We start from the raw sequence: 26281 nt of genomic DNA, 5'->3' as shown, positions 1-26281 counted from the left end.
GTAAAGGGACCTTGTCATTTTCCATGTTGGAGCACCAAACACAGTATAGGGGCTCAACAAATAATGATTTTCAGCAATGTGTTAAAATAAGTATTGTTTGTTTACTTATGTTTTGGCCTGATTTTGAATTATCTGTAGTATTGATTTCAAATGGTACCATCTTTCAGAATTAAAAGTAATGACTTTTTTACATTTTTAGGAGCCTCTATAGAGAAATATTATTTCTTTCACTTGTTGCTCTAGGAAGAGAGAACATTGATATAGGTAAGTTATAAACTATATTTAGGTAAATGTAGATTAATCATTTATACAAATCATTATTTCAGCTTTCAAGAAAAAAATCTCTTTTGGTATATTTGAATGTGCGCAATGTTCGTGAAAATTGCTGATAATATGCTTTCCTAGTATGTGTCTTCTAAAAAATAAATATATAAAATAAGTACTGTTACAAGAACTCTTCAGCTGTTTCATGAAAATAGTCACAACTATACTATTGGCATAGGGTTGTCACCTGTCCAGGTTTTACCTGGACAGTCCAGTTTCTGGCTTCCGTGTCTGGGTGTGATTTAGGGTTGCCAGGTGCCTGGTTTTCTACCAGAAAATCCAGTCAAAAAGGGGACCTGGCAACTCTAAATAGTACCCAAACCAAAAGTCTGGTTACCACGGGGCATGGGGAAGCACTGGGTCATTAACCCCTGCCAGCCCCTGCTCAGCTGGGGCCACCTCCTACCTGCAGGTAGGCTCCTTGAGAGGAGGGAGCAAGTGACGGGGTGAGGAGGAAAAGGAAAGAGTGATGGGGCAGGGAGGAGCGAGCAATGGGGCAAGGCCTTGGGGGAAGAGCTGGGGCCTGGGGGAGGAGGCAGAGCAGGGATGGGGCCTAAGGGATCTGGTTACCAGCAACTAGAAAGGTGGTAACCCTATCTTAGAATCTATGTAAGTGTGGTACAATACGTAGATTTTCTTTTTATTTCTGCAGATGCTTTTGACAGAGAATACAAAATGGCCTATGATCGTCTCACAGCTAATCAGGTCAAGAGCACTCACAACTGCGATAGACCACCGAGCACTGGAGTGATGGAATGCCGAAAGATTTTTGGAGAACCATATCTTTAATATATATATATTTATTTTAATTAATTGTATACATTTGTAAAGTCACAAAGAACATCTTGGTCTTCAGTGTTTGAGAAACATATTTACAAATGTACTGTGTCAGACTGGGAAAAATTGGGCCCATGAACAGTTACAAAAATGAACAATGAGCAAAGAAGGGGCCAGATATTCCTTTCCTCTCCCTGCTTCTCCCTCAAATCATTTTGTGGAGTAGGGGACTCTAAACTAAATCAGTTCTCTAACGGGGGACAACATTTTACAGTCCTTTAAAGAAAACTTGGGAGAGGCAGACAAAAATGATGCACTGAAACTAGCAAGAGTGAAGTAAATTCTGCAAATCTGTTTACATAGAATATTCAAAATGTTACAAAGAGCATATAAAGTTATATTTTACATATTTTAAATTGTTTATAGTAAGTTGATATTTTTTTAATCTTTTTAATTACTCTAGTGAATTATAAATGAATTTATTGCATAAGCAATACAGTGCTCATTTTTTTCTGCTATTTATAGTACCTGGTCCAATTAGGTTTTGAAAATATTATTGGTTTTTGAAGTGGTCTATAATTTCAGCACTGTCCTAGGTAACATTCTGGGGCCAGTATTTCTCTCACACACGCGCACACACACACACAATTATGTACTACCACTGCAATTAGATGAAAAGTATGGCAAACTTGTGTAAAAATATGGTTAACAACACTCTGTTGACTCTGTACAGTATCTTTATTTCTGTAGAAGTCCCCCACAAAATTCTGTAATACATTGAAGGATCCCACAATTTACTTTAAAGAGATCCAACACTTTTTACCTGTTGGCATTCACTAATTTAATACATCTCTGGATATAGATTACAAGATGTATAGCAAATAGCTTACAAAAATAGTTCCACATAAAATGTATAGTGTACAGTCCTGTATATGGAGGTGTAGGTATCTTTATAAATGCCCTAAACCTGGCACTCAGTTCATGATGGTCCAAAGCTACACTTTTTTTTTTAAATAAGAAAATGGATATGGCAAATATACTACATGAAATATATAGGGAATTGAATACATTGGGATATGCTGTATGTTAGAAGGTATATTTGGATTGGCTGATCTTATGTTTCACAGCCAACACAGTAACTTTGGTTCTGTAAAGAAAATATTGCTGCATAACTCTCCACCTTGGAGTCATGACTTCTGGCTCATGGTTTAAAGTTCTAGAAATTTCAGAAAACATTACGCACTCATTCACAGCAGCTACACGCCAGAAAGTGGGGTTTATGTATAAAGTATCAAAGGTTCCATGTGCAAGTTTTTTCCTACCACCCTGCAGCACTGGAGGTGGAGAAGACTCTTTCAATCTTTGAGAGACAGGTTTGGGTTTGCCTTCCTGCAGACATCCCTCAACCTTTCTAATTTCCAAGAGCAAGCCTACCATGATATTTACCTAGGTGGAAAGGATAAATATACCTTTTTGTGAGCTGTAGCTCACGAAAGCTTATGCTCAAATAAATTTGTTAGTCTCTAAGGTGCCACACGTACTCGTTTTCAGTTTACTCTTAACATTACATGCAAAATACATCTTGACCCACGTTTCGTCTTTTTGGATCAGCTTTCATTGAATAATACCTCTTTTTCTAAGATGCTGCTAATCATGTAGCTATTTTTTTCTTTATGGGGAGATAGCAATGTTATATTTACCACCAGTTTTCAATGCTTAATTATTTTAAAAATTTATGATTTATTTTGTAGTGCCCACATCTTCTGAAAAGCATTCCTCACTGATATTGTAACACTACCATATTAATCATCAGTCACAATACGTGATAAATACACTGCCAACATGTTCAGCTCAGTCTTCAGAACAAGCGTGCAGAATACATGATCATTACTTTTGAACTTACTCATAGTAAGTACCTAGTAACATGTATGCATGCTCTGCTGTAGCTACATTGTATTTACCAAGTAAGTTACCTACAGTAGTTGCCATGTATGTAAATAACTACCTGCATATTTGTGCTGTGTATAATGCAGTGTTATACCACTTTCTTTAAATCCTGTTTCCTACTACAGTTACTACTACTTGATAATCACCATTTTATAATTCCTAATAACCATGAAGGAGAACAAGCTGTTTCTCCAGAGCTGTCATGGGTGTTATAGAAGTATTTGGAAAGCTATGAGGCAGGCTTCATGTTTTAGATTGAGCAGTTAGCCTGTACTGGCACAAGTATCTGAGTCTGGTCTCCAAACCAAGTCTCATTTGATAGTGCATTACATTGCAACTATGCACTTGTGCTAGCACAGAATATCAACATATTTAATACATAGCCCAATCCTTTAGCCCAGCTTGCTTATGATTACTTTCTACTACCGTAATTGTAGAGGATCAAACAAGTTTGCCAGCTTATACAGGTATGAAAAGTCCCTTCAGTGTGTATCGAAAGCACATAATGTACCATAAAAATATTGTGTGTGTCTCATTATTTCAGGCAAGCAATTTTAGCGTGCCCTTGCCCTCTTAAGACTGCATTTCTAAAAGGTTGCTGATGTTTAGTTGAGCTTGCTTTACATTAATATATCATGTAGTTTTTATTTATCAAATGAAATCATTATACACTTAACTTTTAAATACTCATTTTGTAAAACCTGTTGCAAGTAGGTCAACTGTAGAAACATAACATAAGAATGGCCATACTGGGTTAGACCAATGGTCCATCTAGCCAAGTATGCTGTCTTCCAACAGTGGCCAATGTCAGATGCTTCAAAAGGAATAAACAGAACAGGGCAATTGTCAAGTGATCCATACCCTGTCATTCAGTCCCAGTTTATGGCAGTCAAAGACTTGGGGACATCCAGTGCATGGGGTTGCTTCCCTGACCATCTTGGCTAATAGGTTCATCAGTGGCTATCTTCCATGAACTTATCTGATTCTTTTTTTTACCCAGTTATAGTTTTAACTTTTGGCCGTCACAATATACCCTGGCAACAAGTTCTACAGGTTGACTGTGTGTTGTGTGAAGTACTTCCTTTTGTTTGTTTTCAGCCTGCTGTCTAATAATTTCATTAGATGACCCCGGGTTCTTGTGTTATGTGAAGGGGTAAATAACACTTCCTTATTCATTTTTCTCCACCCCATTCATGATTTTACAGCCTTCTATCAGATCCCCCTTAGTCGTCTCTTTTTTTCCCAATCTGAAGAGTCAGAGTTTTTCATCTTTCCTCCTATGGAAGCTGTTCCGTACCCTTAATCATTTTTGTTCCCCTTCTCTTTTTTCTTTTCCATTTTTAATATATCTTTTTGAGCTGGGATGACCAGAACTGCACGCAATATTCAAAGTGTGGGCATATCATGGATTTATATAGTGGCATTATAATATTTTTATCTTCTCTATCGCTTTCCTAATGGTTCCTAACGTTTAGTTTTTTCAGCTGCTTCTCACATTGAGTAGATGTTTTTAGAAAATGATCCATGATGACTCTAAGATCTTTCTTGAGTGATAACAGCTAATTTAGACCCCATCATTTTGTATGTATAGTTGGGATTATGTTTTCCAATGCATTACTTTGCATTTATCAACATTGAATTTCATCTGCCATTTTGTTCGCAGTCACCAAGTTTTGTGAGATTCCTTTGTAACTCTTCACAGTCTGCTTTGGACTTGACTATCTTGAGTAATTTTGTATTGTCTACAAACCTTGCCACCTCATTATTTATCCCTTTTTCCAGATCGTTTGAGAAATATAAAATGATATCTGAGAAACTGGTACATTTTTAGATGAATGAGAAATTCTCCTCATTCAGATGGTAATAATGTGGTGGTCAGAATGCAGGTCCTGAAGGTGGAAAGTTTTTAAGCATCATACAATCCAATATTGAAATAATTTTCAGCCTTCACTGTCCTTTATTAAAAAAGCATTTTGATTGTTTTCCAGTATTGCGAGGATGAAAATATTTTCTAGTACTTCTGGAATATTTTCAATTTTAAAAATTGTAAAATACTATGTGTACTATATAGTGCTTCTTTCCATTAACTTTAAATATGTGTTTTACATTTTAGTGCAATATATATACCATGCTTTTCTCTTGTTCGAACCATAGCAGCAGAGGGGAAAAGTACTGTTAGGGATGGAATAATGAGATGCTATTAGAAGTGGAAATTTTTCTCAGTGACTGTTAAATACTGCCCATTGCCATTAGGTTTGCTCTTGGTACAGTTATGATAAAATGATTTATTAAATTTCCACAGACAAATAATTTCTAGCCCAACAAAAGAAAGGAACAATTTCTGCATGCAAAATTTTTGTATAACAAATGGAAGGTACAAATTTTAATTTCAGAGAGGGGGTATTTCTAGATATTATAATATTCTCACCTGGATTTTAAAATGGTACTGTGTTAGTCTGCAAACAGCACTTTTTAAATGAATGGTTGTAGATTTGTAAATATGTAACATTTAAATTTTATTTACCAAAAAGAACATCAGTTTGTTGGATGTTTATTTTGTTTTGTAATTCATTTAAAATATATAGGTCACTGTTCACAATGATAAACCTTTTTGTCTCATCCAAAAGAATAAAAGTTCAAAGTTTTACAAGTAAATAAAAAGCTAAAGTTCTCAGGATGGTTATGATCATTTAAATTTTATTAAATGGTTTAAGAATGACAGAAGCATCTATACTTTCTCATCACTTTGCTGGTTTAATTGAGGCATTGGTAACCTTGAACCATACAGGCTAATTGATAATAGAGGATGACAATTCGCATTTCCTCATGTGTCACAATTATGCAAAACACCTTAGTGCTAACAGAAGTTGAATACAATCACTTTCAGGGGGTGAAAAGCAATATAAGATAATTTCTGCTGCTGCTTTTTATAACAGTTTCACTTCCTGTTTTCCTTACCTTTTTACTGCTTCGCAGCGAGCTCTCCTAGTCCCTGAATCCTGCAAAGCAAACTGTACCAATGGACTCTTAGGTCCACATGGAGTCCCACTGGTTTATGTAGGATTTCACCATGAGTTGAGGGATCACATTGCAGGATTAGATGCCTATTTATAATGGAGAAGAGTGGCTCTCCTTCAGGATTTCTGTGTAACTGGTATATGCTTCTCCGACTGAGCACAGAAATCAGTTTATTGCTCTGTGTCCAAAGAGTTTAGGGTGAAATTCCCCTCTGTTTAGAGGGACCAAACTCTAGGCGTGTTCAACACTTGCATCCCATTTAAACCCTATTTGGGGGGTGTAAGAAGATCGGCACTGGCTCTCTCCACAGGGCTAAATCCCACACCCATTGACAAAGCTCCATTGACTTCAGTGGGTGTAGGATCAGGCCCTTTCATTAATAATTTAGACCCTGATTCTGCAAAGACTAATAATACTCTGACTCCTGCAAAAATTGCCTGGGATCTTTAATGACTACAAGTGGGCAGGGCCTCAGTCTTTCATCTTATTATTTCAATAGGACTACTTGCAGTGTATAACATTTTAAACACCTGTGTGGGTCTTTGCAGGATTGGGGCCTAAATATATATATTCATGCAAATAAATATATTAATAGAAATCTTTATTTGAATTTAAGTTTCACTAAGCTTAGTTTTCACAGTTTTCAGTAAGTTTACAATTGGTTTAAGTAAGTAAAACATAACTACCTTAAGCCCATTTTCAAGTTCATTTATACATACTGTATATGGAGATCACATTGTCTTGTGCTGCCCAAAGAGTAGTTACACCCAAGCCTCACACAGATATTGGGCAGGATATGATTCTATCTTCTAGCATCACACTGATAATCAAAAATACAAAGTAAAGAGCAAACATGGTAAGCCCCAACAGTTTGTTCATTTTCCATTTAGATAGAGCAATTGAGATGATCACAAACAAGAGCATGAGAAAAAGCAGAACAATTGCACAAAACAAACCATTACTACTGACAGCAACTGAGCTGAGTCCATTGAAGACCGAATAAAGGAACCAAGGAACTGGCAAACTGTAAGTAAGGGAAAAGCAGTTTAAAAGAATGCTTAGAGAAGTTCATGCAAAATTGAATTTTATACATAGATATAAAGCAATTGGTATCAAGATCCATGCAGAAAAACGTAATGTGCAATCTTCACTATGTTATTTTATCTAAAACTGATTTATCTTGCTTTCCACCCTAGGAATTGAGTTTGGGATAGTACTCTGCACTACTTTCATTCTTTCTTTTCATCCAGGAATCTCAAAGCACCCTACCAATAATATTCGTGAATTAGACCTTTCTGTACAACAAAGTCAGGTACCTAAGTCTTATCTCTGTTTTACAGATGGGGGGAAACAGGCGTGGAGCTTGTGTCTTGAGTAAACTCCCACAGGAAGCCTGAGATAGATGGGACAAAACTTGGATCTCCGGACTCCAAATCCTGAGCATTAGGCCAAGAGATCTTTGTTGCTCTCTTGAAAAACTGTGACTGAGTGAGCCTAGGGAGGGGTATGCTCAAACTTTTTCAGAGATTGGGCTGCATCTTCATAACCTCTTTCACAGACCTGCTGCAGCAACATCTGCTGCTAACATAAAACTGAAATGCAATACATGGGATCTGCCCAGGGGGGCGGGGATGAAACCTGATCCCACTATCTCCTCTTGCCACTCATTTAATCTCTGCTCTATTTCTGCTGTCCATCTCTGACTCCTACTCCCAAACATGTGCTTCTCTAATGCAGGGGTTCGCAAACTTCATTGCACCATGACCCCCTTTGGACAATAAAAATTACTGTGCAACCCCAGGAGGACGGACTGAAGCCTGAGCCAACCCGAGCCCCCATAGGCGGGGGAGGTGGGGCAAAGCTGAAGCTCTGAAGCCCAAGGACTTCAGCCCCAGGCAGGGGGCCTGTAACCTCAGTCCCAATGCCCGGAGCTGAAGCCCTCGGGTTTTGGTCCCTGGCCCCAGCAAGTCTAAGCCAGTCCTGGCAACCCCATTAGAATGGGGTCGTGACCCACTTTGGGGTCCCAACCCACAGTTTGAGAACTGCTGCTCTAGTGCTTGGTCTCAGGCCTTCTCTTCCTCTATGTATGCTTTCCTGCTGACTTGTCCTCTTCTATCCTTGCATGTGTTGCCTAGACACCTAGTTGCAGGGCCCACTGGCACCTGGTGTTTCCTGTCCTGCTGCTGGCTTTGCTCCTATTTCTGCAGCCTAGCAGGCCCCATGCTTCTGCTACACGTGGGCTATTCCTTTCCGGGCTGCAGTTTCTGGAGGCTGTTCAAAGCTATAGCACAGCCTGGGCTAGCTATGCCCCCTTCTCTGGCCTGCTGCCAGTTCTTCTGCCTCCAGGGGCCATCAGAGGTGGTACTGTGTTCCCGACTTTTTCTTTGCCTTTTGGGGTTTTGTTTTTGGGCTGCAGGTAGCAGCCTGCTTTGTTTTCTCTCCCTCTTGGACCAGGTATTTAGCAGCATGTGGCTCAAGAGCCTCTGCCAGCTTTCAGGGATGGCAGAGCAGCCATGCAAGCTCCTGGCTAACCCCCAAAGCGGCTCCATCTTTTGAGGCAGCTTTAATGGGCTCTACAGAGGGCAAATTATGCCCTGCCTGTTGTCAGCCAGCTGACCCGAGCGCTGCTAGGGCGCGGAGCTCGGCAAGTGGAGTTCGACAAGTAGCCTGGGACCTGTATCCCGCAGGAAACTGCGACTCCACCACAGAAAAGCGTGACCAGGAGACACAGAACAGATCAGGTTTCAGAGTAGCAGCCGTGTTAGTCTGTATTCGCAAAAAGAAAAGGAGTACTTGTGGCACCTTAGAGACTAACAAATTTATTAGAGCATAAGCTTTCGTGAGCTACAGCTCACTTCATCGGATGCAGCAGTTCTAAGGACTCTATTCAGCAAGCCTGGGGGAGGGGGAGTCCTGGGGCAATTCAGGACCTTATGGGTAAGACTTACCAACAAGGATCCTGGCCCCACCCCACCCCACCTCCTGAATGGGTCCAAAGTGCCTTGGGGATAGAAGTAGGGCTCACAATCAGCATCCCTTCCTCATCACTTGAGGCAGGAAACTCTGGCAGTGAATCCGCATCCCGTGGCCTGGGGGAGTGTGAGCCTACAAGAGAGGAATCAGAGGGAGAAATTTCTAGAGGGCTCAAAGCCCAGTGCAAAGCTAGCTGCAAAAGGGCCTGTCATAGAAGGATCTGTCCTTTGACACAGACACCTCCTCCTCGGCTGCGAAGGAGAGCTAGCAGACTGCTTCTGAGCAGGACCTGGACAAAATGCAACAAAGGTTTTTTTCCCCCCTGAGAAGTTTGTAACCAGGTGCAAAAAGGTTCTCTCCACAATTGAGCTCCAGCCTGAGCAGCCCCTTGAGCACAAATCTCAGAGCAAATACCTCACGGACAAATTCTCCCTCGAGGCAGTGATTTCCCTGCACCCATCCTTTTGAGGAGGTAATTCGGGAGGTGTGGGAATCTCCTGAAAACAATAAAAGCGTTGAGAGGCATGTTCTCGGATTCTACAAGCTTCAAGAGTCAAAGAATGCTGTCACAGATATGCCTATAGTCGATGCTGCCGTAGCATCTCTAGCAGAGCATAGGGTTAGTCCATCCGAAGGGGACTTCTTCCCCAAGGATCCAATGGATAGGAAGGTGGAAGCCTTAGAAGGGGCTTTGATGCTTCTTCAGACACCCTTAGAGCATCTCTAGCAGTCACATGCTCTGTTTGAGCCACAGTGTCATGGCTGGAGGACCTTAAAGCCCTTAAGGTCAGAGACCAACCTGACTTTAAATCTATACTTATGAAAAATCTCTCTAGCAGCAGCAATCATGGCTGACCCTCCACTAGATGCTATAAGGTTTTCTGCCAGAGCCAGGGCATCCAGCTCACTGGCTAGGAGATGCATATGGCTTTGCTCCCTGGACAGTAGATACTCCAAGTCCCGTGTTAAATTTACAGGATTTCTCCTCTTTAGAAAAAATTGGACAGGCTCTCAGAAGGAACTACAAACCCACTATCAGCTCCTTTCATCCATTTTCCTCATAGAGGTTCCAGAGAAAAGAGAACAGATATGTCAAGGGACCCAAGGAGTGAGCAGAAAACCTTAGTGCTCCTGCAGCCTCTAAGAACTTGTTATGAGGACAAGAGAATGTTCTTCTGCCCAAACCTGAGCTCAGGACACAGGTTTTCCCATTTTCCAGATGAATAGGTTGCTTCTACCACAGACAAGTGGATGTGAGAGAGAGCTTGAAGGAGTATCCCTGATGCACTAAAGGCTTCATCCCATTCCTTCTTCTTCCAGTCTTCCATTACCAGCAATCCTGCCAGGTGCAAGCTGGTCCAGAAATGAGTTCTCCCATCTCCTGGATATAGGAATGATAGAAGGCGTTCCTCCAGAAGAACGCTTCTCAGCATTTTACTCCAGCATCTTCTTTGTTCAGAAGCGCCCTGCGGATGTCAGTGCCAGCTTCAACCTTAAAAGACTCAACAAATGGGTGAAGAAAATGAAGTTCTGTATGGAGACCTTACTTTGACAGTGAAATCCCTGTCTCAAGGGAAGAGGGTGCTGCAGGTGGTGGTCCAGTAACAACCTTGCCATCTGAGCAATCCTAAAGGGAAAAAAGGGGGAAGTAGGGAGGGGTTTCCTTTTCTTTCTGTTCGTTCTCTTAACCCTCCCTGCTCCTAGCCACTGCTCACTTCCCATGAGTAGCAGAATTGTGGGAGAGGCTGGGCTGCAGAATGGAAGTTTTCTTCCCCAATCATTTCCTTTCTGCTAGCAGCATCTCCCACAATTCTGCTACACTGGATGGCTCTGCAGCCAAGAGTCACCATTTTATTTGGACAGCTACCATATAAGCAAGGACTTACTGTACAGTCTTACTTATTTGGCATTGGAATTACTCATTATTCTCTCCCAGTTTCCACACAGCTTTGGAATGAATCGCCTGGCAGCAGGCCCAAGAAGGGCACGTGGCTAGCACAGGCTATTCTATGGCCTTGAACTGCCTCCGGAAACTGCAGACAGGAGGGGAGTACACTGCCCACAGGCAGCTGGACTGTGTGAGATGCTGCTAGCAGAAAGAAAATTACTGAGTCAGGAAATTTCCACTCCTTTACCACTTCTTCTTTTATCTATCAGAGATCTCTAACACAGCAATCTAGAGGGATGGCAGCTCTGTTCCAGCCAATCTGAACAGACTCAAGGGATGAAGAGCCTGGGCACCTGTAGAAGCAGCCCCAGAACAGGAAGAGGAAGCAGGATCAGGTAACTTGGCAGCAATCCAGGCCACCAGCAAAGGTTCTGTGCACCACAGTGTGGTCAATCGGGAATTGCCCCATCACATGGTCAATGTTCTACTGTTTCAAAAGGTACCTAATTGTTACAGGCACTTGACAGCACTATGTGCTTAGCATCTGGCCTGAATCATTGAAAAACACTCTTTTTAAATCATGTTTTCAGATTTTTCTCTAAAGCATAGCTAGTAAAACATATTGATCAAAAACTATCACTGTGTCCATGCTGCAAGCTACGCTAAATGTGAAAGCCCCTTTGCATTTTTTTTAAATGACAGAACTATTTAATTTTGGAAAAACAGCTACTCAGTGAGTACCACAGTATGTCTGATTTTAAAATTAGCACTATCAGCTGAGTGCAGCAGATCTCTAGATCTTATCATATAAAAATGCATCAAACTGTAGCGGGATCAATGCAAGTCCCATTACCCTAAACCATAAAAAAAACAGAAATAAAATTTTTAAAAATGTCAGTTAAGAAGGGGAAAACATTTTCAGTTAAAGGAGGGACATTGTCACTGTCTCTAACACCTTGGTGCGGAAAGATTAAATGTTTTGAGGCACGCTGAGATCCTTGGGTAAAGCTGCTATTATTATTTATTTGAAACCACATATTCGTGTTCAGTGGCACTACAGCCGTTTAGACTAAAACCTTGTACCACTTAAAAAGTCTTGAGTTATCACCACACTGCAGTACCTGGCATTGGGTTTTAGTTATAATTAAAGAAATCTGTTCAAATGAATGTGTGTAACTAGCTGTCCAGCTGTTCTTTAATTTGGTTTTTATCCAACATGAAAGTAACGAGTCAGTTTTAGACTGGAATAGAAATACAGCATTTTCTACTTCAAAACAAACATGACTCTTAACATATGGCTAGTACTTACCCAACAGTGATATCAAAGATGTTGCTGCCCACAGAGCTGGAGACAGCCATGTCACCCAGGCCTTTACGTGCAACAATAACGCTTGTGATGAGGTCAGGGATTGAAGTCCCTGCTGCCAGGATTGTTAAACCCATAATTTCCTCCGAAATCCCAATGGTTTCTCCAACCTAATAAACAGCAACAATGGTTCTTAGTTTTAAAACTAAATTCCTGAAGGCTTGGTGCTGTATCTGGGTTATGATTTTATTTGAAATCCCCTTAAAGGCTGCAGCCTGTTGCTGCTTTTCAAGATACAAGATGGCCTAGATTCTCTAGCTTGTTTTGATATGAAACCCTCTCCTTAATGGAAAGCTATTTCCTTTATCCCCTTCTAACTGCAAAGTTGTGCCTCAGAGGCGAGCCCAAGTGGGAGCGTGTTCAGTTGCGGCACAGCACACGTCTGTCTTGGAACATCTCCAGAAGATGTGGCGTTAGCTTTACTCTCCAAATTTAAAACTGGCCCAAATCCTGATCAGTTCTTTCTCTGAGTGGTCTGCCTAGTTGGACACACAATCCCATTTGCTGATTGAGATCTCTACTGTGGCTCAGTGTCCACAATTTCTGTTGATTTGTGGTTTGATTAACAATAAGATAGGCATACATTATATCACCAAATACAAATTGTAGTCCCTAATCCTGCAAGGGGCTGAGTACCTTCACCTCCCCTTGAATAGCAAATTGATATTAAGGCAAGAGGCATGAGGGCACTCAGCACCATGCTATATCAGACTCTATATTATTAGAAATTTAATTAGAGAAGGATAAAACACTTATGTCCCCCTCTAGAAACCTTCATTGATAAAAAGACTTTTAAGATAATTGTCAGATTGATGACATTTCTTCCACTGATGCACAAATTCCCTTAGAAACTGGGGGGGGAGAATTAATCTTTCTCAAATGAAAAAGGACGAAATTGAACATTCTCACTTGTGTTCTTCCAGAACAAAATGTCTAGTGTTAATTGGATGGCAGTATCTGTAAAGTCATTGAAAACAAAGGGTAACATCTGTACTACAACAGCACATCTGTGCTGCTGCCACTGTAATATAGATGCTTCCTACATCAACGGAAAGAGTTCTTCCGTCCATGTAATCCACCTCTCCAAGAGCTGGAAGCTAGGTCGGTGAAACAATTCTTAGGCTGACCTAATTATATCACCAGGGCTGCAAAATTTTTCACAGGCCTGAGCCATGTAGCTTGGTCTATTTAATTTGTAGGGTGTAGACCAAGTCAAATGTGTCTGCCATAGTGGGGCATTTTTCCCCCCTCAACTTGTTTTTTGAACCACTCTTTGTTTTTAGGTAGAAAGAGACCCTCTTACCTGATGTGCCCACCACACCATGAGGTAGGAGAATGCTGCAATCCAGACGATGGCTCCTAGAAATGTGATGGCAAAGAAGTTTCTAGAACTCTGTTCAAAACAAGTTTGAAAAGAAAACCATTAGGGTTCTGATCTTCCCAACAGCCCTATCCACCCTCCATCACTTCACCTCAAGCCCCATCGTCTCTGGTATCATTTTGTTTGTTTGATTTTTCACACCTCTAAGTGCCAAGTTTTTCTTCATACTGTGGGTGGTTGCTTAAAACAAGCTTCACCGTGCTGAGTTTCCACTCCACGCTATTTTATTGCGTTTCATGCCACTGCCGGTATGTTTTGCAGAGGCTCTTGCATCCTGTTATGTGCCTGTTCAGTGGGCAGACTTCCCCTCGTTGCTAACGGCCTGCAGCCATGTAGTAGAGCAGCGGTTTCCAAGCCCGAGCCCGACCTCCTGAGGCCCAAGCCCAAGGGCTTCAGCCCTGGGCAGTGGGGCTCAGGTTACAGGCTCCCTGCCTGGGGTTGAAGCCCTTGGGCTTCAGCTTTGCCCGCACCCTGCCAAGGGCGGCAGGGCTCGGGTTTCGGCTTCCCCCCCCCCCCAAAGCTGGGTGGTGGGGTTCAGGCGGGCTTCTGGGGTTGTGTAGTAATTTTTGTTGTCAAAAGGGGGTCATAGTGCAGTGAAGTTTTGAGAACCGCTGTAGTAGAGAAATATCTGATGTAACCAGTGCTGCTAGGTGCCACTACACGCTGCCAATGAAATGCCATGGATCTAGAGAGCAGCAGTATGGAGTAATTCGGTCTCCTACCGGTTAATGTGCTCTATGGCCAGTCCTATGCAGGCACAGAAACAATTTTTGTTTATTTCTTCTTTACATTTTTCAGTGTTTGCTTAAAAAAAAAAAAAAAGTGCTGATGTGGGGAGTGACGTTTTCTAGCTCCGAGCAGGTATAATGAATGCAGCGGCAGTGCGAAGCAGCCAATCTGCCTCCCACACAACACAGACCGACTCCTTGGCGGGGACAGAGGGGAGCTCAGGCTCTGGGCTCATTCTGTTGTTAGCCTCTCTTCTGCCACTTCTAGCTGAGAGTGCCAGCTGCAGTGGTAGTTTCTGTCCTATCAAATCTGGGACTGACACAGCCTCCGTGGTTTCCTAAAGGAGTCCCTGCTACTCAGCATTAGCCATTGCCTGCTGGTTTTGCCTTGTAAAATTCAGGGCAAGGTAGAGAAGAATACCTGCTTTCGGTTCTTCTTGCCTTTGAAAGCAACCCCAGTCGCAGAACTGGGGCTCCAGCTCCCACTACCATCAGTGGGAAATAGGTACATAGAGGCCTAGCTCTCGATGGGGAAACAGAGACCCCGTGGCTCTGTTGCTAATAAAGCTAGAGTTCAGTTATCCATCGCGGTGGCATAAAGAAAGTAAAATCTTACTGGGTTCCTAACATCAGGCACTGTGAGCCAGAGAGGGAACACGATGGGCAGGAGGAAAAGGTAAATCGCTTGTTTTCTCCTGGTCTCTGGCCATTTGAGGGTTAATGGCTCGTCATTTTCTTCCTCCTCATCTTCATCCTCACTCTCATCATCACAATCTTCCTCCTCCTCAGAGCTGCTGCCGTCTGTATCTGGAGAGCACTGTAAACCAAAAAACACCCCCACCACACACACACATTTTGAAACAACTAGAAATCTACATTGACAGCTCCACATGTGTATGTGCGCACACACACATACAGAGCTGTGGCTGGCTCAGTGTGTTCCTGTCCCCCAGGGCAGAGATCTTGTTTTTGATTATCCCACTTGTAAATATTCGTAGAACAGTCCATCCCCCAGGTCACCATTACGTGACCACATTGTGAATGACCCCCTCTCAGTGCAGGTGCCCAGAGAGGCTGCAGTCAGACTCCTGAATATCTTAAGTGTGTATATTGCAGTAGTGCCCAGAGGCCCTGGTCATGGATCAGGATCCTGTTGTGTTGGGCACTGGACACACACACAGACAATACATGTTACCTGGCTTTAAAACCACCAGGTCATCAACACCACAAAATATCCTCATATCTTTAAAGGGGCCACTGTCCCTTTCCTGGGTTATGGCACATCGTATTAAAACAAAAAGAACTGCCACAGAGGACGACACAGTCTTTGCCCTAACCAGTTTACATAGGTTGTGATAGCCTCATTTCCACTGCGGAGTCACTTACTCCTTGAGCAGTCTCACTGAGATCAATGGGACAGCTTGAGGAGTAAAGCAATATACTATATGTAAGGCTACCACAGTCTGGTGCTGTAGTACCTCTGAGCCTGGATTTGACTAGAAGGAGCATTTTGGGGTCTTAGCTGACTAGGTCTAACTAGTTACTCGTGTTAGCGCTCTCTGTTGCCACTCAAGCTAGCTTGTTACTACAAGGAAGGTCTATTTAGAGTGGCTAATTACTTGAGTTGGGCTGTGCCCTCTTTCACTGGCCATGGTTCTGAGGTTTTGGCCTGGGCTGAGCTCTTGTTCTACGTGGCTCCAGTTCACAGTACCTGCCCGCCATGGGGTTTGTCCACACTGTGTTCATCCTCCACCGCGCTGAGGTTGGAGTCGCTGGCAGGTGTGGCTTGAACAATGGTTGCTAATTCTGCTTTTGCTTTGATCTCTGCTTGAAAGGATGAGAGAGAGAGCTGAGCCCAGCCACGCAAGCAGTAAGAGATGACCTCCCCCCTTATCAGCAGGGAGTTTGAGAGTGCGAAACATTTATGTTTCCAACCCCATAAACTGAAGCAGTGCAGAGCAAGCTCTTTCTGAATGGTCGAAAGGTCAATCTATTGTTTGTTTCCTCTGATTATCCTGCAGATATAACCCCAGTTATAGAGTGTGGCCAGCAAAAGCAGGTCACGATCAGGCCCACTAACCTTGGATGTAAGGTTGTTATAGCAGCTTTGCCTCACCTCTTTCTGCTGGGGCATCACTTATGTAATACCTGTGCGGCTAAAGGCACGCATAGCGAGGGGAGGGAGTGCTGATTGGCTGATTGCTAACAGACATGTGTCGCGGTGCAGAGTTTGAGAATTCTGTTAAAGCCAGCCTCAACAACCAGGCAGGATGCAGGGCTCTGCTGCCTTCTTTCCACCATGACGGGCATTTTGTAGGGGCTGGCGTTGTTCAAGGTTTCTCAGAAATGACTGTTCTGGCTGCCAGGCTTTAATCCCTAATCACCTGGCACATGTCCAAAGAGAAAAGTGCTGACACCCGATAACAAAGGAAAAAATCCCCAGACTCCTCTGTGCTGGTCCCTCCAGGAATGTCATTAACCCATGTTACCGAAAGCGAGAGAAACCTACAAACAGCCGCTCAGAACAGTGCTGGAACATGGATATTGCACAGTGGCGGGAAGACGGGCATTGAGTCAGAGAGAATGGGACCTTGACATGCTGCTGTAACGTGGCTTAGCGAATATGTTCTGGGCCCATCTATATAGCCAAATCTGCCGGGTCAGGGGATCATGTTCAAACAGAATCATACCTAGACTAGTATTGTAGGATGGTTTTGCCTGAGCTGTACAGGCTGAACCTAACGCCCTTATAACGGTTTTAGTGATCCTGTTTTTACAGCCTTGTACAAATGTGAGGTCAGGTTTTCAGAAGCTGTCCCTGGTGTGTGCTGTTTGTGGGTCTCATAACGAGATGCGCAGAAGTGGGACTTTCAAAATGTCTGGCCTGAGGGTATAGCACAGTTTGGTAACATGGATAGGATGTCGCCTAGCCCCATCTATACAGGAAAGATCCTCCAGGGGGCAGATCCTCACCTGGGGTAAATAGTGGTGGCTCTACTGAAATCAGTGGAACTATGACAATTTGCTCCAGCTGAGGATATGCCCCCTGGAGGATCTTTATCTAGGGCTTTACCACAGCTTGGTCCCATCTACCCAGGCAAGAACAAGCTATGTTATTACATGGTCAGGGCACTCCAGTGGTATAGCACCGTGCCTGCAAAGATGGGCACTTCAGTGCGAATTTTACCCATCCACTTTCACATGGCTCCAGCCCCACGAATAGCATAGATCCAGGTTGCAGCACGGGACAGTACCACCTCTACAAGTGCTAGCTCAAGCAGCCTATGAATCGCTACTGAAATAGATAAAGCCAGCAGCTATTCAGAAGACAGTCGCACAGTCACCCTGCCACATTCCAGTCGAGGAGTCCAACCCAGCTCCCAGGCTCAGGCTCTTATGTTTGTTTTAAAGAACAAATCCCATTTGCAGCCCCCCTGGTGTCTTAGTGATGCATCAGCACCCAGCTGCTGAATGTAATGGCACAATCCTCCCTTCTGATTGAATAGCCCCTTGCATCCTGGTCATTTCCATCTTGGATGCTTATTTAACTAACGTACTCCCAGGGCTCTGCAGGAATTAACTTGATTGCCAGCTCTAGGCGCAGCTATATATCCCAAGCGTTTGCAGCTGTTTTTGCACAGACAGCTGCATGTGATCAGTGCTCACGGAGTGGGAATTTGTGTTGCATGGCTACATTTCATGGGCCATCCCAGATCTGCAGTGCTGGTGGGGTGAGCAAGTACAATGCAAAGCAAAAGGACGCTACAGGCAAATGGTGCAGCTTGTCTTAAGCTCACCTTCCGGTTTCACTCCTTGTCTGACCTGAGAGCCTAGTTTGCTCGTGGCCAGATTGCTCATGATGTCAAGCTTGTCTTTAAACTTTACTGGGAATAAGAAGAGGGACAGGCTTATCATCAGGAGTAAGGAATTAACTCCCACCCAGTTGTGAGCAGCCACCCTACAAAGCCTCCTACTCGAGTTACTGTGGGCTCACTGGCACTGCGCTTCCCCATGTGTGGTGCTAGGACATTGGGGGGTACATCCCCCGGTTCTTTGCAGCAAGCTGATCTGCTCTATAATTCTTTCCCCGTGAATTGTGGGAGAATCTGGCTGTCCTCCTGGGCACATGGGGCATTGTGGGAAGACATTGGAGGACTATCAGCATTTGAGTGGTTTACCAAAGTGGGGAGGTTACTAGCCCCAGCAAGAGCAGCACCCGGGATCTAGCCTAGATCCCAGGATGGGCCAGCAAGCCTGGGTTGAAAGCACCGCTAAGTTCAGGTGAAAGGTTTTGAGTGTGGAGGTGATTGATTAACATTTCAGGTTGTTCTGCAGGGGATGGTGTGAGGATAGGGCTGCTCGCATGCTCATCCCATATGATCTCTAGCTACGTGGCAGGGTTACAGTGTTTGTGACTTTGCTCATGGTATTAATAAAATGATCACAAATACAGACGGGTTTCCTAAATGTGAGTGTTACAACTGTGCACATTGGGGTTCCAGGCTGAACAGTAACTTGAATAATACTGGATCTGATCTTGAGACAAGAACCTTTGAGTGTTACCTGGGATGATTTAGTTGGGGATTGGGCCTGCTTTGAGCAGGGGGTTGGACTAGATACCTCCTGAGATCCCTTCCCACCCTAATCTTTTATGATTCTTAAGTAATCAGTATAATTAACACATAATCCATAGATCAGGCAAAACTAGTGTCTCACACCACGATCTTATAGCACCTGACAAAGGCAGCTGGATGTCAGAGTTGGTGGAGGCATATTTAGCCAAATGATATTTCAGTGAGAAATGGGATGGGGGCCGGGGGGAGGGGGGTAAAATTGCAGCCCCATGGTTTTTAGTTTTCCAACCAGCTTTAGCCCTCATCCCCCTGGTCCAGAGGGGGAAAGGGATGAGTCAGAGCTCAGAGCCAGACTCCCTGCGGTCTTACCCCTTGTACTGTCATTTAACCATGTGCAGAGTGGGTATGGAATGCTCCACAGAGCTCCCACATTGCTGTGCACAGATGCAAACAGCTGGGTGCTGTGGCGAATGCCCAGTCTCGCTCTCTATCTACTAGACCACCCTGTCTACCTGATACTCTCCTAGCTGCTAGTGGGAGATAAAGCACTTGTATTGCAGAGGGGTGAATCAGGGCAGCCATACCCTAGCACTGTACAGGACAAAGCTGTTGGCTCCCTGGGCGAAGGCTGTGGACCCCTCTAGGAGTGGAGTGTGAGGGCAGGCTGGGCATCTCTCAACCAAGATAAACTGATTAGCTTCAGGCCTGACTTGCCACTGGCCAGTTTGCATGAGATCAGCCTCAGTGATTTGAAAGTGGGACATTAATTCTTCTGACATGTGTCCCAAGGGCGGGGGCTGTCATTGGCCTAGGAGGCTGCATCAACGGAAGGTTGGTGCAGGGAGAAAGGGTATTTGTAGGTTAAGTCTCTGTCAGTGCTCTGGCTTATTCAGCAGCCTTGCTCCACCACCGCCTTGCCCCCATTTATCCTGGCAGTGCTGTTGTGTGGGGAGGCACACCATAGCTAATGGTATGGTTTCTTATAGCGAAGCAATAAACATACCCTCTGCAGAATGGTTTGTTTTCTCCATTCCAGGTGAGAGCTTCTTTCTTCCCTGCAGCACATGTGGCACTATCGTTTACAAATTACCCATGAATCTGAGCTCTCTCTCTCTCTCCTGGAGAAGTTATCAGTTATACAAGATGGCAGGTAACTTGTGTCCGCCTTTGCATTTCAGCAGCCTAACAACCCCTAGAAGATTGGTGTCAAATATCCCGCCCTCCTGGTTTGTTTGTTAATTTCTTGTATATTCCTCTTATGGAATTGGCTTCAAGCACTCCACGCCAGGAGATCAGCATGGCCTACTGAGCTTATTGAAAAGAACTGGTATCCCTGATTCTATTGTTGTTCTGAATCCTCCTCCTCCTGCCTGGCTGTAATGCTCACGGGGCCAAATGCAGCTTTGGTGTAACAAGAGGAAACCCCCCTGAAGTTACTGTTGATCTGTTTCTCTTCAATTGCTAGTTTAATCTGTTTAGATACATTTTTTTTTTCTATAGTGCCTGTGACTCTGACAGACCAGCTCAGGTCAGAGCAACAGGCCAATTAACTTACGTGTGACTATCAAAGGAATGTTAAATGTACTAATTCACTGGAGTGTTCATATGGGTCAAGGGAAATGTGAATGCTATTGTCTTCACTTATCTGTAACCTATTGATTGTCATCAATTTTACATTTACATATACATTTACAAGTATATCCCTTTACTTAATTAACCCTGGATCAAAAGTGGGCGTTAGTATTAAGATGAGAATTTACTTGATGTGTGAACTTCATGGAACACTATCAGAAATGATACTTTGTTATACATGCCAGATAGCTGCAATTATATATTAGAGGCAAAATTAGCTAGTGCTTTAATTAACATTTTGAAAGCATGCCTACAGCCACTGGGAATCCTGGGGAACTATGGTGCCACCTCCACAGCATAAGAGGAGTGGCTGGCATCATATGGGAAACACCAGCTATTGTATGCCGGTTGGAAGCAAGTTGACCTCAGTAAGAACCGAAGGCCTCAGGTTAGGGTTGTAATTTTAAGAGTTGTGTGTTACCAAGGTAAGAGCGCTTTGCCTTCCAAAGCACATTGATGTCAGATTTACCCTCAGCAATCTCTACATTGCTTATTTTGTAGCCTGGTGAAAAGAAAACATCTGGCTACAAATTCACAGTGCCATTAAACATCAGCTTGGAAAGGTGCATATTTTTATGTGGCCAGTCATCCTTCAGCTGCTGGGGAAATGGTTCAGCGCCACAGCAAAACCAGATCTGCTGAATTTGTCCTTGCTTGTCAGGTATGTTTAATGAGTCTGGGTGGTTTTTGTTGTAATAACAGCTCCCACAGCACATCAGAAATGGAGTGCCATTTCCTCCAGGCACAGGGCCCTTGATTAGAGAGAGGACTGAACTTTGGAAAGCACTCCCATTCTGAAATAATTATATGCACACACTGCTGTGGATCAGCTCCTCAGCTCCTGTAACCTGGAACAGCCGAACTGATTTCAATGGAGCTGTGCCGATTTTCACCAGCCTAGGACCTGATCCTGCGTATATCGCTATGAGCTTTGCCTGCGTCCAGGCTACAGAACTGAGTGTTGAATCATGCAGAGGTGGGGCGTTAGCTCACCTTCGGCCAGGGGGTCCAGGGTGTGGATCATGAGCTGGCAGATGGTGGTGCGCATGTGGCTGTTGTGCAGAGAGGCGGCGCTGCCTCCTCGCTGTAAGGATGGCATGAGCTGGAGAACAGGGTGAATGTACAACACAGCCATTAATCCCAGGCCCTTTCGCTGTTTGCCCACAGTCAGACTATTCCTGTCGTTCGTTGCTGTCTTTTAGTGCTGGTGAAAGCGGGACGACGCCCGGGAGGCTGATGTCTCCAAGCCAATCAGCAGGGCCAGGACAGGCAGTAGCAATGCAGGTTTCCCATCCCTGCCTCACTAATGTGTGTCAGCCAGCTCCAGGGAAGAAAGAGGATTTCAGCCTCCATAGCCTATCCATGGCCTCTCTGCAGAGACTGCCAACAAGGAGGGTCCTAAATTAGGCCCTGATCCAGCAAAGCATATGCTTAAAGTTGAGCAAATGCTTAAGATGTTGCCTGGCTTGGGGCCTTAGTTCCAGTTATGGTGGTTTATCTGTTGTGGGCATTTGTTTGCTGGGAAGTGGACTGAGAATCATCCACATTACTCTGACTAAGCCTGCCCCTCCGATCAAGTTCACAGTATCCCCGAGAGTAGCATCAGATTACAGCACTGGCCTATCCTGAGACAAGCCAGTTTCTGCCGCTGCTTCCATTTGCTCAATGGCCATGGCTGCTCCTGTTCACGAAGGCAGAATTTGATTCATATTTCCTTATACCGAGAAGAGGACACGTTCTGAAAGGTGTTTGTGCCCTTTCCTTTCCTGACCGACATAATGGTTTCTGCCTGGTGCATCTATTTAAATTCAGAGCTGGTTCCAGTTGCAATAACTCCAGATCCATATAGTGTTGCACAGACTATTATATCCACCTACCTCCAGTCTCTTGCTGTCATCTGAGTGCTTTGCTCCACCCCTTGCAACTGACCCATTGCCTTGCTGCATGAAAACAAGAATATAAAATTGTGGGAATGCCATTCGTTCTTCATCAACCTGCACGGACGCTGCCCTTGCAAGGAAGTGTCTACAGATCTCTGCCTATGAGGTTTGTTCACAGAACTGGAGCCACACACTTGCCTCAGTGGGGAGGATCTCATGGCCACATAGAGAGGTAGGGGGAGTGGCCTGGAAGCCCTATAGATCCCCAGGATCTGTGAGCAAGACAAAACACAGTCGTATGGATCTTGTGCCAGACCCAGGATAGCATCCCCTTCTGCAGTGCTTCCTGAGGAGCTGGGTAACCACTGCCTCTGTTCCAAGCATCTATGCCTTACCCATCAGCTGAGAGGGAGAGCAGGTGCAGAGGGGGGTTAATCCTGCACTGTGCAGCGTTGCCTTCCACACATGGAGTCTGGGATCATATTTCTTGCTCATGGCTGTTTCCAGCAGCTATACAGTCTGCTGCTGCCTCACAGCTAGAATTCTCCCTTAGTTCAAAGTGCAGGGGCTTGTGCCTTGGGTGCTGAAGACCCCAGGTTTGATTCTTGCTGTTGACCATGGTGTGTGTATTGATGTATGCACGCAACTGATGTTACACATGGGTTTCCTATTGGAAATCTGCCATGTTCAGAGGGGAGCATAATTCATGGGCTGGCAGCTCCTTGGCTCCACACTTCCCCACCTTTGAACTGTAGATCTCCCGCCCACTCTTGCTCCCTTTTCTCAGCTTCTTTTAGGGGAGCAAAAGGGGGTTGGAGATCCACAGTTCAAGAAAATGGCAAAACTCCTTAGAAAAACTTTCTCAGTTTCCCATTAGATCAGGTTGTCCTGCAGTATTTGCGCACATGTCTCCTGATTTACGTGGAGCGCTGTCAGCGCCACTCATCCCTTTCAGTATCATTCTTTGGTCTCTGCTTCTTTTCACATTCTGCACAAAAAAGGTGTGAAGATACCACAACTACACATAGTTTTCATATACCACAGGAGTCAATAGCTTAGACTGCTCAGCATTTAGCCCAGGGGAAGGCAAACTACGGCCCATGGGTCAGATCCGACCCATCAGGGCTTTCCATCCGGCCTGTGGGATTGCTAGCCCCATAGCGCAGCTGGGGCTAAGACAGGCTTTCTGCCTGCTCTGGCCCTGCGCCACTCCCAGAAGTGGATGGCACCACGTCCCTGCAGCCCCTGGGTGGCAGCGGGGCAGAGAGCTCCGTGCGCTGCCCTCACCTGCAGACACCGCCCCCTGCAGCTCCCATTGGCCAGGAACAGGGAACCACGTCCAATGGGAGCTTTGGGGGTGGTACCTGCAGGCGAGGGCAGCGCGCACGACGGAGCCGCCTGCCCCCGTCCCCGAGGAGCCAGTGCTGGACATGCTGGCCACTTTGGGGAGTGGCATGGGGCCAGGACAGGCAGGAAGCCTGCCTTAGCCCTGCTGCATGCTGCTGCTCAAGGTAAGCGGCACCAGGCCAAAGCCCCCTCCCATACTCCGCACCCCCTCCTGCACCCCAGCCCCCTATCCTGAGCCCCCAACCCCCTGCTACAACCCGCACTCCCTCCTGCACCCCAATCCCCTGCCCCAGCCTTACATTCATGGCCCTGCATACAAGTTCCCCATCCAGATGTGGCCCTCGGGCCAAAAAGTTTGCCCACTTCTGATCTAGCCTGATAGGCGAAAGGGAAGGATTGTGTTCTTTATATTGTTCAGATTCAAATAACCAAAGAAATGCTCCTGTTCGCTCCTAGGATGCTCATTTCAAGCCAGTGTGTCTTCTGTAGTTTCCCAACTGCTAATGTAGGCCCTAAATCTCCAGCAGTGAATGGGACTGAATCATCTAGTTCCCACTAATGACAGCCGAGTGGAAAATACCATACATCTCTTTGAAAATGCAGAGGTGCGCCTAATGGATACAGTATGAATTGTTCTACAGTTGAGCCCCCTTTGAATGGATTATGGACTTTTCCTTGATTTCCCCCTCACTTTCTAATATTTAGATTACATTCCCTCACCTTTTAACAATCAGTAAGTAAAGCAATTGTCTTGACCAACAGTTGTAGTTTTGAAGGGATTGATTAGGTTGGTCCCATGCACCCTTTGCCAAGGAGACTCAACCTTTCTTTGTGCTTTAAATGAGAACAAATATTCCCAACGATGCAACAAAACAACGAGGACACTAACCTTCCTTGTGTCTTCAGAAGTGGCCGCCTTCACAGTACTACTTGTCTTGTTCACCAGTTCCTTCACCCATTGTTCTAAGTAAACGTTCCATTTCATGGTGAGCACATAGAGGGCGTAGGCACTCAACAAAAGGATGCTTTCCCACCAAACAATGAAGCTGTCTAAGAAAAACAGGATGAGCATCAGTAAGTCTAGAATGTAGAATGAGACGTCTCTAAACAAGGGCCACCAGGTCAGGTGGAGTATCTCCCTCGAGAAAAGGGCACAGGTGCCAATGACAAAAAGAATATTAAACACTGCTGAGCCTACAATGGTGCCAATGCCCACGTTGCTATGTGAGATGAAGACACCTATGAGAGAGGTGAAGAGTTCTGGTGCTGATCCGCCTGCTGCCATGAAGGTGGCCCCTGCCACATCATCGGAGATTTGCAACTTCTCCGTGATTACATCCAAGGCGGGGACAAAATATTCATCACACACTATGGCCAAGGCCACAAACACATACATCATGCCAAAGATGTGAAGTATGACCCACCCTTTCCTGCGCTCCTCCAAGCTAAAAAGGTCTTGAGGGTATTCTCCATGGGAGGGGGGTGTTGGGTAACTTCCCTCTTCATCCAGGTGGCTCAGATTGACACTTCCTTGGGGTGGGGTTGCATTTTCTAATGATGTGATGGGCACGGTTGGTGTAGGGTCCACACATACACAATGCCTTATCTTGGATGCTGTTGTCCCATTGTCCACTGCAGCGGCCTTGTTGCTGGAAAGGTCCCTGGTGGTCACTTTCACTTGGTCCTCAGGCTGAGATGCTGTCCAAGGTGCTGAACGAATTTTAGGGCCACAGAGAAGCTGATAGATGGAAAAAGCCAATACCATTGACAGTAGGAAAAGAACCCGGTTTCTCTGAAGCCTTCTCCTCAGTGGTAAATGCATTTCCTGAATGCTCACAAATCTGATCAATGTTCCTGGAGCCAATGGAGACTTCTCCTGGTCACCAAACTGCATTTACACCTATCATTGGGAGTCTCTTGCTGCTCCTAGATGTGGGGATCTCAACAGGACCGGAACTACATGCTACAAAAAGTGTAGAATCCTACAAAAGAAGAAGTTTTAGTGTGAAACACGTAGTGCAAGGATCTACTGTCACCTAACTCAACTCAATGCATTATTAACTGGCATTATGTTTGCATTATACAAGATGGGCCTAAACTGGCAAATTCAGATCTGGATCCAGATTTCAAACCCCCCCCCCATTTCCCAAAGTTTGGGGCTGTACAGAACTGGCATTTTGGTTTGGCTCATTATGGAGATGAGCCAGCCACAACATTTAACTCTGTATCTGGATTCTGCTCTCCCCCATCACTTTGCCCCATAAAGCTCAGTGTTCTTCAGATCTGGGTTTTGATATGGGTCCATCTGATAGTTTGTAGCACTGTGCTCAGTGCTTTATAAACATATAAGTCAACATGGTCCTTGCCCCAAGGAGCTTACTTACAGTCTAAATCACTATAGAAGATTAAGTACTAAGGACGACCCCATCATGTTAAATCTACTCTT

The 26281-nt window shown here is 44.7% G+C and overlaps 2 protein-coding genes across 5 annotated transcripts in view; one reads left to right on the top strand and one right to left on the bottom strand.

The window, feature by feature from the left end:
- DENND4A (DENN domain containing 4A) overlaps positions 1-5725 on the top strand; it is a 104124-nt gene extending 98399 nt beyond the window's left edge. For all 4 annotated transcript variants that reach the window (XM_038418607.2, XM_038418604.2, XM_043493311.1 and 1 more), the window contains 2 exons: positions 200-264; positions 977-5725. In XM_038418607.2, coding sequence (XP_038274535.1) covers positions 200-264; positions 977-1113 — 202 coding nt within the window. In that variant the 3' untranslated portion in view covers positions 1114-5725. The remainder of the gene's footprint in view (positions 1-199; positions 265-976) is intronic.
- SLC24A1 (solute carrier family 24 member 1) lies at positions 4889-25914 on the bottom strand. Its single transcript, XM_043493312.1, has 9 exons — positions 24725-25914; positions 22486-22548; positions 21602-21710; positions 18200-18286; positions 16114-16229; positions 15019-15219; positions 13597-13686; positions 12237-12403; positions 4889-7090 (listed from the first exon to the last, which is right to left on the bottom strand). The coding sequence occupies exons 1-9, from the start codon at positions 25727-25729 to the stop codon at positions 6841-6843; spliced, it is 2088 nt and encodes a 695-aa protein (XP_043349247.1). The 5' UTR covers positions 25730-25914; the 3' UTR covers positions 4889-6840.
- Between the last annotated feature and the right edge of the window lie 367 nt (positions 25915-26281).

Source organism: Dermochelys coriacea, chromosome 10, assembly GCF_009764565.3.
Source record: "Dermochelys coriacea isolate rDerCor1 chromosome 10, rDerCor1.pri.v4, whole genome shotgun sequence".
NCBI lineage: Eukaryota > Metazoa > Chordata > Testudines > Dermochelyidae > Dermochelys > Dermochelys coriacea.
Note: the sequence above shows the minus strand (reverse complement) of the source record. Positions and strands in the feature narration are given on the sequence as shown.